This window comes from Porites lutea, chromosome 10, assembly GCF_958299795.1.
Source record: "Porites lutea chromosome 10, jaPorLute2.1, whole genome shotgun sequence".
NCBI classification, from domain to species: Eukaryota; Metazoa; Cnidaria; class Anthozoa; order Scleractinia; family Poritidae; genus Porites; species Porites lutea.
In genome coordinates this window covers 9441045-9454117 of record NC_133210.1, presented here as the reverse complement: position 1 = coordinate 9454117, position 13073 = coordinate 9441045, and the positions used below count along the sequence as shown (strand labels likewise).

At 39.0% G+C, this 13073-nt stretch overlaps 2 protein-coding genes across 3 annotated transcripts in view; both read right to left on the bottom strand.

Moving 5' to 3' along the window:
• Positions 1 to 13073, bottom strand: part of LOC140950166 (ragulator complex protein LAMTOR4 homolog) — a 218179-nt gene that overhangs the window by 130258 nt on the left and 74848 nt on the right. The gene's annotated exons all lie outside the window — the stretch shown is intronic.
• LOC140949782 (diacylglycerol kinase delta-like) overlaps positions 1 to 13073 on the bottom strand; it is a 40353-nt gene that overhangs the window by 20095 nt on the left and 7185 nt on the right. For both annotated transcript variants that reach the window (XM_073398919.1, XM_073398918.1), the window contains 11 exons: positions 10201 to 10302; positions 8843 to 8972; positions 8068 to 8180; positions 6868 to 6993; positions 6392 to 6502; positions 5709 to 5771; positions 4777 to 4859; positions 4371 to 4479; positions 2154 to 2293; positions 1476 to 1548; positions 610 to 716 (listed from right to left, as the gene is read on the bottom strand). In XM_073398919.1, coding sequence (XP_073255020.1) covers positions 610 to 716; positions 1476 to 1548; positions 2154 to 2293; positions 4371 to 4479; positions 4777 to 4859; positions 5709 to 5771; positions 6392 to 6502; positions 6868 to 6993; positions 8068 to 8180; positions 8843 to 8972; positions 10201 to 10302 — 1157 coding nt within the window. The remainder of the gene's footprint in view (positions 1 to 609; positions 717 to 1475; positions 1549 to 2153; positions 2294 to 4370; positions 4480 to 4776; positions 4860 to 5708; positions 5772 to 6391; positions 6503 to 6867; positions 6994 to 8067; positions 8181 to 8842; positions 8973 to 10200; positions 10303 to 13073) is intronic.

The following is a 13073-nucleotide window of genomic DNA, read 5'->3' as shown; positions in this document are numbered from 1 at the left end:
CAAAAAGGAAAAAGGACAAAGCTGAAAATAACCTTGGAATAATTCTACGCTTGTAGAACTGAATCTTCGATAAGGACAAAATAACTTAGGCCCTACCTAAGAGCACTTTCAATCTGTTTCGATTATTGTGGGACGTAAGTGAACCTGTTCGTAAAGAGTAGGGGAAGTAGAACCCGATGCTGTGGTAAACCTTAAAAAATAGGTGAGTCACAGTATGTATGTGTAAGTCCTGTGGAAATTCCACATCAGCTTTCAAGCTGCCTTATATCTATCACCCGCTTTATCGAATAAAATAATAGGCTGATTTAGCAAAACAACGGGAACGTCAGTTGACGACGGCGCGCGCAAATCAAACAACTGGCTTGACCAATGGGAGAGCGAGAAATTGGGAACCGGAAGTCGAGTTTAGTTCTCTTCGCGCGCTTTCCCGTCGTCAAATGACGTTTCCGTTCTGTTGCTAAATCAGCCTAATGATGATGATGACGACGATGATGATGAGGAAGAGGAGGAGGAGAAGAAATTGGAACAAGCGAAATTTAACTGTAGCCTCTATGACTTCCTACATTGGTCCCTTTATTGTATAATCGAATATTACAAAGTAATTCACACCTGGCAGACGAAATGACTTCTGAGTGTTTACTGGAATTAAGTATTCTTGTCAAATGCGCCGCCACGTTGTTTTCAAACATGTCCATGGTGTCGACTTCTTGTCGGTACTGTAGAAAAAAACAGAATGATAATTCGGTAACAATAACAATTTTATTACACAATGAGGGTCCCTAAGAAAACACCCTTAGAATAAAATTCACTGCATACATTGTTGATGGAGCCATTATAGTCAAGCCTCTCTACAGTCTGGCAGAGAGGCCCCTGACCTCGCCCTTCGGCTCCTTTTTCACGACAATTAGGAAGCTTAAGCAAGCACAACGGCGACGGCGACGGCGACGGCGACGGCAACGAGAACGGCAAAAAAGTACTCATAGGTTTACATTGGCAAAGCAACAACTTTGCACGTGCATCACTCTTTTAAGTACAGTTCTTTGCCGTTGTTGTACGCTCGTGAAAGTGCCCAATTTCACGTTTTGTCGAGGACGTGAACAAAGTACAGCGACTCTTTTTCTTTTCCTAAACTTTGATACAGTCTTTTTAGAATTCAACTCCAGAAAAATCTGCCAGCATTTGACGAATTGAACGAGTTGGAATAAGCACGATACCGTTTGAAGAAGCATCTCCCGCTCCTCGAGTAACGGGCAAAGGCCGTTTACCGTCGAAGTTTCTGGCGTCTTTCCCAATCCCGCACTGTATTTCGGCCGAATCCCAGATCTCGAAGATACCCTTCCACACCCAGCTGTCTTTAATAAGACAGACACAAGCCGGAGCGGGGACTGGGACTGGAACAATGCGTGTTTGCTAGAAAAAAGCTCGGCCCCCTGGTTCTGATTTCTTGACAAAAGTGATAAACCAAAAACACTTACAGGAGTATCTAAGGTTTCTATTGAAGAACTTCTAGACGCTGACAAAGGGCGTTCCTCTATCATGATACTCCATCTACAACACAGAACATAAGCACGCGATTATTATTCAACAAAAGATTTTGCTAGATGGTCTTCGCCCTTCCAAAAGATATACCGTCAAAGTTGGAAAAAGCCCCACTGACGCCCCTTTGTGGAGACGTTCAACTGCATTTTTTTTTTCAATATTTTCCAGAGGAATTTGGTATTTTCTTCATGAAGTATTGATGCGTTTTTGCAGAATTACCGTCAATCCTATATTAAGCTTCCGACTTATTTAGTTCAAGCCCATTTGAGGGAAGGGGGAGGGCTAAATTAATTTAGAAAAGAGGATGGTATCAGTTCTCCATAAAGAACTAGAATACAAAGTGGAAAAGCTCAAGTACAAGAAGGTTGAAGTTCGTGCAACCGACGATCAGAATCAAATCCGAACTTCCAGATGGTAAATAAACCATCCCAGACCAGTCCATACGAAGTTTTACAATTGTGATTGATTATTACAGTCTATCATTTATTAGTGAAGAATAATCAGGGGAGGGGGAGGGGGGGGCTTATTAACTTTCTTCCCCTGAAAAGGGAGGGGGCTTATTTGAGAGGCGGGGCTTAATAGATGATTTACGGTATAACAAAACGGAGAATCACCTGTCCAGCACTGCAGCCTTAGCTCTTTCCAAATGCTGGAGAAACTGTGTAACAGCGTTGTCATCATCAAATGATGTACCCCATCCCAGGACTCTTGACAGATCATTTCCAGTTCCAAGTGGTAGAACACCAAGCTGACACTACAGAAAAATAATTATCTATTACTGAGAATGATGTTTCTTTAGTTCGTGAGTTTTCCTAGTGAATTATCCTTCAATACCTCCTGTACCAGGAAGCCCCAAAGCACGACATACAGCCTTTTACTCGTGTTTTTTGATGCCTACAAGTACTCGTATTTTGCTTGTTGTATTCCTGTGTGCCGTCTGATGCTATTATCTTTCCGTCTGATGCTATTATCTTTGCCCGTGTATAAGGAACCAGTCACAACTCATTTGTCATCACCTACTGCCTCGCTTATTATGAACACCCATTCCCGCGACTAGCCTGTGCTATTGGCAATCAAATTATTAAAAACAAAAGATAAAGACAATTTGAATTTGAGTTCTCCTATGCCCTAACAAGAGTCGAACCTATGACTTTCTGAATACTAGACCAGATGCTCTACCACTGAGCCACAAGAGACCTACGGGAGCTAAGGCCATTAAACTTGGTTCATGTGACAAACATCCTGCGTACTACTGGGGCTGGAATGTCAGTAGGTGGAATAAGTGCAATGATATAAATGTGATTTAGCAGTATGCAGGTTGTCTGTTTCAACACACTCAAAAGTAAGAACTTCATACTGAAGTAATAAATTATTATCGTGTGAAAGTACTGCCGAAGAGGTTTCATTTGAATGGTAACACCATAGGATTTCATCCACAGACTCAAAAGTTAGAACTACGTACTAAATAAATAGTACCATGTGAAAGTACTACTGAAAAGGTTTCATTTGAATGGTAACACCATAAGATTTCATCCACAGACTCAAAAGTTAAAACTGCATACTAAATCAGCGTGCAAAGAAAGTAGTGTCCGACAGCCCGGGGCTAGTGGATTTTGTTATCGGGCTAGTTAATTCTGTTTTTAACTTGCCCGACGGGCAAGTGATGTTTTTTTGAGGAATTCGAATAACAGAAGAACTGTGAAATCAATTCTGCTCGTCAAAAAGCTTTTGGGGCTAGCGGAAATGACGTTTGGGCTAGTAACTGCTAGCTTCAGCTTGCCCGAATGGCAAGCTGTAAAAATGATTTTCTTTGCACGCTGTAAATAAATAGTACCAAGTGAAACTACTGCTGAACAGGTTTCATTTGAATGGCTAGCCACACCATAGGATTTTGTTCATAGATGCAAAAGTATTCTCTGGAGGGTTAAACTTGAATGGTCAAACGAAAGAATTTGGTGCACAAACTAAAAAGTTAAAACTGCATTTCCAGTACGGTCAGTGTAAAACGCAGACTGCGGACTGCAGACTGCAGACTGCCGACCAGGAGTAAAATGCAGACTGAGTGTAAAATGCAGACTGCAGACTAAGAGTAAAACGCAGGCTGGGGTAAAATGCAGAATAAAGACTGTAGACTTTTTTAAACATTTGTGCTCCTTCTTCTTCAAATCGGTGAAATAGCTAGCCGGTATCAGTTACACACTTCGCTTCCTAGTCGAAGTGAATTGCACATTCGCCAGAAGTTTCAATGAACATCCAAACAGCTTAAGTCTGCGTACCTTGATTTGCAATACTTTCATAGAAGGTTATCCAAATTTCCTGCAGAACATCTTTCTTTGTTGTTGGAATGACTTACTCCCTTTTTTATCGCCATAATTTCTGTACAGTATTTTGGGTCAGCAGCTTTCATTTAAGCGTAAACATCGTGGTGATGTACCAGTTCAAACTTCGAATCAAAAGTTGAAGCGTGAAGTCTCTCGGATGGAAAAAAGGTTCAAGATTGCGATTATGTTTTCGGGTCGTCGACGACGTTCCAGAGAAGAAAGGAATGGATTTGTGAAAGCAGATGTCATCAAGTAAGTGTTCGTTTACATGTATTTGAGGGATTTTTTTGCCCTTAAACCCTTCCACGACTACAGTTTATGCTCGGTCTGCATTTTAGCCCAGCTTGCGTTTTACTCTTAGTCTGCAGTCTGCATTTTACACTCAGCCTGCATTTTACCCCTGGTCCGCAGTCTGCAGTCTGCAGTCCGCAGTCTGCGTTTTACACTGACCGATTTCCAGTACGCTCTCGCATAATTGAACCCAAGTGAAAACAGTAGTTGTTTTCTTACCTGATTTGACAGATTCTGGTTGTCAACTTCATTCATCACCCAGCCTACGGAACCATCACCTCCACAAACAAGAATTCGAAAGTGATCAAAATTTTGGAACAGCTTAAGCCTGTTAAACAATAAAACAGAATAAGAATTTGTTTATCATACATTACCACACCAGAAAAAAAAAAGAAAAAAAATGAACAGAGGACTTTTAACACCTTTATTGTGTCCCTTTGGAATACATCTCATCTCAAGGTCTAAATGAGACCCTCCTTAAAATTCAACTCAAATTCTGGGTAGGTACCTCCCCCCCTTCCTACCTACATCAGCATGAGTGCAACCCCCCACAACCCCCCTGCACCATGTGGATTCTGCCACAGAAACATTTATACACTGGATACACAGAAATGCTGTAACTCACCCTTTTGAAGGACCACCCATTGCTAGATCAAAAACTTGAAGAGGATTTAACAATTGTTTGAATTTTCTAATAAATTTAACACCCTGAAAAGAAAACAAATCATTACAATAAAAGGTCATCACAATACTGTAGGTCAAACATTATGGAAACTGAAAGGAGTTGAAAGGAGTTGTTTAACAAGACTCTTTCTTTTATTTAAAAACAAGAAATGTGACCTCTCACGCGAAAACGTACCCTAACGGTTTTGTGTTAAACGAGCAAAAACCAACGGCTAACCAACGGGTAGCTAACGGTTTCTCCAACGGCTTTAACGGCTTTCTCAACGCTTTCAACGGGTGCGCAAAAACTTTTAACGGCTTGTAACTTTTTCCAAACGGTTTGTGATGATTTTTCCAACGCCTTTTCATAACACTTTCAACGGGTCGCCTAACGGCTTTATTTTAACGGTTCTTCATGATTTCCAACGCTTATCAACACTTTCAACGCTTTACAATGCTCTTGTATAATATTAATCTGGCATCTGTTGATCTACCTCAGCATCGGTAAGAACAAGAACAACAGCAGCTAAATCCCAGGCGAAAATAAATTAGAGAAGTTTGACCAAAATAAACTCCCACTATTACGGACTCTCTGATCAATAAGGGCACTAACTCGAGGTCCCTACAGTGTCCGCTATAAACAGAGTTGACTGAACTGGCACCACTTTATTGTGTGACAAAATCAAGAAGTGTCACCACTTTCTCTGTCCTCCAAATCCATCTCAGTTTCACGCAAGCTACAGTACTTGCCCCTTTTTCAAGTGAAAACCATGTGATATCATACACTCTCCATTGAAGTAAAACCATGTGATATAACACACACACGGGTATTTTGACTGCATTTTAATTTATCTCCAATAACTACTTTGTGAATTAAATATTTAAGTTACTGACCTGATTATCACCACTTTTAGAATTAACAAAGACAAGCATTGGAAGACAGCCAGATGGTCTAACCTGAGAGTATGAAAATAAGAAATCATTTAGAAATCAATTAAAACTCCTTTCCTTCCCAGTTATAAGCCCTACCAGCAATAGAAGCCATTCTTAAAATTAGGAAATTACAATCATGCAAGAAGAGCACAGAACAACACTTAAAATGACAATAAAAAAATACTAGGAAAAGCAGAAATTAGCAAATCATTTATTCAGTTTCAGGCTTGATTAACAAAGGTTTGTGCATTGCACCTTGTTCAATGTCATGTTCAAAGAAAGGATAGGCTAACATTAACAGTGCAATGACACTGAATGAACATTCTGATTAAGGATATTTTGCTATCATAAACCCTTTTGATATCAGTTTTCTCCAAAAGCATATTAGTTTTGTTGAGCTTGCAAAACACCTGGTATTTATTTTTAAAATAGCCCTCTTGGACCCCTAAAATATAAAAAATGCCCTGGGCATCTATGATATCATTTATAACTCTACTTGTATTTCTAAACTACATCACCAAAAATGAAAAAACTGCTTAAAATATCACTAAATCATAACAGATAATTTCATAGAATTCTCTCTTAAATGATATAAATCCTAGCTGCCCACTGTTGAATTAGCCCCAGCAACACTGTTTACTTACATTCCACAAAAGAGAGCCAGCATTATTCCAGACTGACACAGGAGGTAATGTGAAGAGAGCATTTTCACCATATGAGCACTTAGGAGTTTGAGACCGACAAGATTGGTGTACCTGTAAAAATACATTAAAGACCTTGTGGTGCCATATCCTTAGTTAGTAGATATAGAGTGCTCGCTATAATAGAGCATGGCTAGTATCAGGACTTTAAAAAAGTCCCTTCTGGTAGTCAAGGACAAGAAGATTTTATTGCAGGGCAGTAAACTTTTAAACCTTACTTGAACAATGGAAAAGGGTCAAGGCATGCAATCCTCTAAAAAAGATCATTAACTAAGACAAGTGAAGAAGAAGCCCTGGGCAAGCAATATGTGAGAGCTGCTTACCCAAAGGACAAGCTGGAATTCAAGTTGTTTTTTTTTCAAGCACCTAGTCCTTCTAGTGTGTTGAAAAGTTAGTCTCTAAAGTCCTCCATTACTTACCATCATGTTACACCAAAGACATCTAAATCCCTGAAGTCGTCTTTTGCTGCCACATACTTCATCACAAACACTACATCTGGCAGACACAGGGAGATTTCCCTCCAACCACTGGTGTGGTGTTGATAGCTGGAAACAACAAAAATAATTTTGAGAAAAAAAGAGCACCTTACAACAACTGAACAAAATATCCCACACTGTTGGTCAATTAGAGCTATGGTCAATGACAGTATGGACCATGGAAATATGACATGGTGGTGCAATTTTACAAAACACCACAATGGAAATGGAGGTTAAAAACTATCAATGTTATTGCACAAACAAATATTGACAACAACTTTGTATGGTCTATTCTCTTATCAACAATATAATGAAGAAATGACGTCAAAATGTTCAAAACTTCACAGTGAAACCACTTGCCTGCACCTAGTGGTTCCACTTGAGGTCTGAACATCTTGAAGTCATTCTATAAATAAAATTACTGTAACTGTTTGCTTTCGTGCAAGCTAAACAAATAATGACCAGGTCTGCAATAGCAGAAGTTTATAGCTAGACAGTGTCTCAAATCTCGACCAATGAATACAGTTGTACCATAAGCTACCTAGTCTTATCATGATTTAAGTCTAGCCATGAATAGGGCCTTGAAAACAGGGACCAATCTGCGCGATGCTAAGAAAAATATGATAATAAACATATGACAAATTAGTCAGGTTCCAACCACGAACAGGTTTTGTTTGTATCTTAAAATTAGCGTGTTTTCATTCATAAATAAGGCTTTAAAGATCGAACAGAGCATACATTGGGGCAGGCTACCTTAGCCTACCCCCCCCCCCCCCCTGCCGCTGGGGCTTCATGTTCCATTAACTACATTTACTATCTGGTAAATGTCTTATAAATGCAGGTCAGTAAGAGTATATACACAATGGAAAATTGCTGTCAACTTTGAAAGAAAGTTGTCAATCTATCTTTTGAGTCAGTGGATAAAAACATATGGTGCTACCATTCAAATGAAATCTCTTTGGCAGAACTTTTGCTTGCTGCTACTTATTTCTAAGGATTATACATCAACAAGAAATTTGAATTACTTTGTGCATTTTTACTTTCACCACCATAAGTAATGAAAGGTTATGAATCATACATCTCATAAAACACAAGGACAGAGAGATGCCAATAACGTTATTAAAAAACAAAAAGTTGACTTACAGGGTCTTTTTCATCAAAGTTTTCTAATTCTGTCTTGAGTGATTGTACCGTTGTCCATTTGCAGTTGTTCTTTGCTCGAACAGCACACCGTCTGTGAACTTTGAATCTACAAACTGACAAAAAACATTTTGCGAATTAGCAATCAGAGATTACAAAACAACAGACTCCAAAAGGAGGGGGAGAGAGGAAGGACTTCTGACTTCCCAGCAAGAAGAAGGGGAAAGGCCAACAAGGCTGTCAATAAAGTGTGCAGGGAATTGAATGGTTGGTCCTATCTTTCATTACTTTTGTTTTCTATGAAAGTAGCCAGGGATGATGTTCATAGTAGCTGAAGGAAATCTCCAGCCCTCAGCCAGCTAGGGCTAGGGCTTTTGAACCCAATATATACCTAATAATTATCAAAATTTTAATTTTCATTTGCTGTCCCTATACATTTCCTATTGAAGCAGTGGGCGAATATAATTTATCTTGTGTGATCAAGTCCTTTATTCTTAGTATTTCTGACTTTCCTTTATCAACATTAGCACAGATCTTTTCAAGAAGTATTTTGATGCTCTTAGGGCCTTGACGGATTAGAAGATAGGACTTCTTTCGTAAGGTCTGGATAAACATATCTGTGGGTGTCACTTTCACTTTGGATTATTTAGCCTATGAAAATGGATGAAAACTGTTCAGCTTTATTTTATCAGAATTTCAAAAGTGCACTCATAAGACATCAATTTGCTTCATTTCTTTCTGTATTCCTAAACTCTACACTGTATGTGTATGTCATTACCTTCACAGGACAATCCTTTGCATGTGACGCCAGACAACACATCCCGACAAACATTACAAAAGGTTGGCTTTGCATGGGAACATGAATACCAGTTGTGCCCACCAGACAATCTGTCTAACAGGTCTGATTGCTACAAGAATAAAAACAGCAAAATCAGTTTTTTTAACAGGGGACACCTTCACTTCCCTAGAGGCTTTGTTTTTTTATCACCCATGAGGGCGGGCCGGCCATTTTGAGAAAGCTTAGCCTTTGAAGATTTTAAAACCAACCCCCCAACTCAACCTGACCTCACATAATTACCTCAGATGAATTTTACACATTGTGAAAGTAAGCCCCCTCATTCACACTATTGCTTTAGAGAATACGAATATTCTAGCTATAAATTGGCCTAAAGTTCACCACATACTTTATCTGCAGTCCTGTTTATAAAATCAGTGTTTACTATTTACAGCTGTTACACATTCATTGTCAGTATGGCTTTGTACTACTTTCATGAAATTTATTGAAATGACCCCCCAGGAAACGCTTCCTTACCTGAGAATGACCCGCCAAAATCCAGTAGTTATTAATTATTGCTATTTTGAAAATGACCCCCAGCAAAATGGCCACCCTCCCCACCCCCCCCCCCCCCCCCAACAACAAGTAATTATTAACCAGCCCCCTAGTTCATGACATGTAGCACGTAATTCCCCTCACTGTTTAACCAGGGCTTGAGAGCCTAATTATCAACTTTCAACAGACTTCACTGGCAACAAATTTCCCCAAATTGGATCAACATTGTTGGACAAGTGAATTGTTTGAGAAACAACAATGAGTAGCACAGGACTAATTTTACAGAAAAGGTTTTAAAGTAGGTGGCAAAAGCTTTGAAGGAGGCGGAGAAAGGAAAAACTACCGCCAAAGGCACGAGTTCCTAGGGAGGTTCGGGCCTCTTAGAATGCACTTCCAGCATTCTGGAGCAAAAATTAGAGTTTTTGAATGGAAGACAGACATCATTAAATTTTAGCTTTTTTATTCAGCGACAGCACATGAATACTCTATGTTTTAAATTTATTTCTTCTTGCCAATAGCTATGAACCATTGGTTGTTTCAGTACCTGGTTTAAATCATTTTATTTGTAAAAATTGTGATTATTTCCAAAAAAAAGTAGGCAGCGAGTTCATGTGAAATAGCCAGTGAATTTCACAGGCTGTCGGCTCTTATTGAAAACCCTGTCAGATTGGACAGGAATGGGATCCCTACAGTGCCAAGGGTCTTATGGGTGTGGCAGGGATGGCGAGGGGCTGCAGTGCACATTGCAAAAACATCATTATCATTATCATATAATATCACATTCCAGCAAGGTTGGGATAGCTTACTGAAGATGATTTTGAGCCAACAGATTTCAAAGCACTTATCCACTCTTCCATTTCCTTTCGTGTGTCAGCACTGAGATTGACATTCTGGAAAGCTGTAATGACCTGGAGGAAACAAAACACTCCAACATATAACTAGTAATAACCAAAGGTTACAAGGTGTGGGCGGTCCAATGATCGAATGTCAAAACACTTTTGCTCCATTACTGTCCTTTAATTTGAGTAAGTTTCACGTGACAGATAGTCAAAACAAACGTGATCAGATTACGAGTGATAGAAGGTCAAAATGCGCCTGATCATATTGCATTCTTTGCATTCCATTCAATCTTAGTGGAAGTTCAAATGAATGCTGCCTACATATATGCGTAATAACAACCTGGAGATTAGGATTGCGGGCGACAAGAGGAGCCCACAACAAATCAAATGGATACATGGTGGTGTTAGGTTAAATTTGATTGCTACTCTTTGTCTGAGCAAACCAAGGACTTGTGGTGGTTTACATACTCTATTGGTGGGAACATGGTAAAATGAAAACAAGAGCAGTGTTTTCAAAATCAGCCGTCGGCCGTCGCATCCAACGGCATTTTTTTGATTTGCGACACCTACTTTCCCTTAGGTAAATTATATGACAAATAAAACTTTTGATAAAAAGTGGTAAGTGTTCACAAAGCTGTTGCGAGCAAGCAAACTTGAAATTTTTCTGGAGAATTTCGCCAAAACATCTTGAGTCTGCTTTTAAAATACGTTCTCTGCGTAATACGTTGAGTAAACATTGAGGACGAGTCGAAGACTGGGTCTCAGTTACAGGGAACATTGTAGTTAAGGGTTTCTGAAGCGACTCTATATAAAACGCCACATTTCGTCTCCAAGAACACGGCAAAATGGCAAAAAAGCAACAGCGTGGTTTACGGGAGATGTGGTCGCTGACAGTGACAAACAAGAAAAAAAAAAAAAAAGGATGCTGCAGGTAATAATGTGGTTAAAGCATACCCTAATATTGTGGTTAATAAAGTTACTAAAAGCATCAAAATTTATCAGTATTTTCGATATCTAAAATTTGCTAGTTCTGCGTCTCAAAATGCGGGAAAATGCGTCTCCAAGAGTCTAGGAATTCAAAATTTCCTGGGGGGGCATGCCCCCAGACCCCCCTAGAGAGCAAGGCCCTCCGGGCCTTGCAACTCCTACTCAAATAAACGCAACTCCTACTTCAAAAACTGTTGAAAACCCTGAAGAGTCCACCATTTGATATAAACAGTCCTCAAAAATTCTACATCAAAGAAAATCTGAATTGCAACAAGTGAATGGTACAGTTTAATATGGTCTAGTTATGACATTACATAAAATCAACAATATTACAGTCAAACGTCCCATAAACAACCAACCAATTTTCTCGAGGGACTTATTGCATGCAATTTCCAAGTTACATTATGCATACCATAAAATTAATGATTGATTATGCGCCGCAGCGCTTATTTCATTTTCCCTGTTAAAGGTGCAGCACTTATTCGAGAGTGGTGCTTATTTCAACTATGGGTAAAACACTGAAGGGAATATAGAGAGAATTAAGTGAGGTGGGTACTAGGTATGCACAATTTAATATTAAATTATTTTGAATGAAATACAAGAGGTATCATGAACGCAGTTTCTCAGCCTCAGTGTGACAGATTCCCTACCTTAAAGCTTTACAACTCACGAGCTGGTCATGGTCTTTTTCTCAAGCAATATGGTTTTGATATCTCTTTATATCAAGCGCCATAACAAAGGTAAGGAGGTTATTTGTAAATACATAAATTAGCACTGCGGTGCTTATTCGAGAGCCAAATGTGGCATTGAAAAACAAAAAGGCGCACCAAATGTGCACCATTCTGCCACCAAATGTGCAGACTTACTGTTTGTCTTTTTTGAGATGAACGCCATCAAAACATAGAAATTACAAAACCTAAATTGTAAAATTGATCGTGATGTTTACTGCTGCAGCTTTAAGGTGATATGTGACTTCCAATACCCACAATCCCCGCTGGAAGTTCCCCCTGTAGGAAATTTGGGACATCTCACGACTTTTTACCCATTTCTCACTACTTTTCCCAGCTCTAGATTTCTTTCAGGTTCAGACCTGACCTTGAGAAAGACTTTTTTTATTAAAATCAACAAACAAAATACATTATTTACAAATGATAAAGTCTGTTTTCTTTTCAACAATACTGATTCGCATATCAGCAGGCTAACAACTAATTTCATTTTTCAGTCATTTGAAAGACAAAAGAAATAATAATAATATTTATTATACCATATTGTATCTCCTTAACTCCATCTGTTTATTAATTTTGTATTTCAATCGGTAATACTAATAGAAATGGTAATACTGAATAAACTTGTTGTTGTGTTTTAAAAAGGTGGTTGTTTACGAAAGGTGGTCGGTCACACAAGGTTGCATTAAATTTAAAATCACCATACAAAGACCTGGGGGTAAATAATTAGGCTTTCTTTAAACAAGCTAAAGCCCTCCAGGTGAGATGGAGAGTAACATCCGTTCATATGGTAATGCCTTACTCAGTGAGTTATATGGGTAATGGTCTAATGTTACTACACTTTAAATTCCATGTCACATCATTTCACCAGCTCCAGGGTTTTCAATAAGATTTTAAGTGAAGCTTTGGATCCCGAAGTGGGTGGAGAAGGACAAAACTTGCGGCAAAGGTGCAACTTGCAAGTGCGAGTTTATCGAAAATTGTTAGAATGCATTTCCAGCATTCTGGAGCAAAAATTAGACTGTTTGAACAGAACACAGACATCATTAAAGTTTGGCTTTTTTTTCCAGTGACAGTACATGAATACTCTATTTAAACCAGGGTAATTTCCAAAGAAAGTAGGCGGCA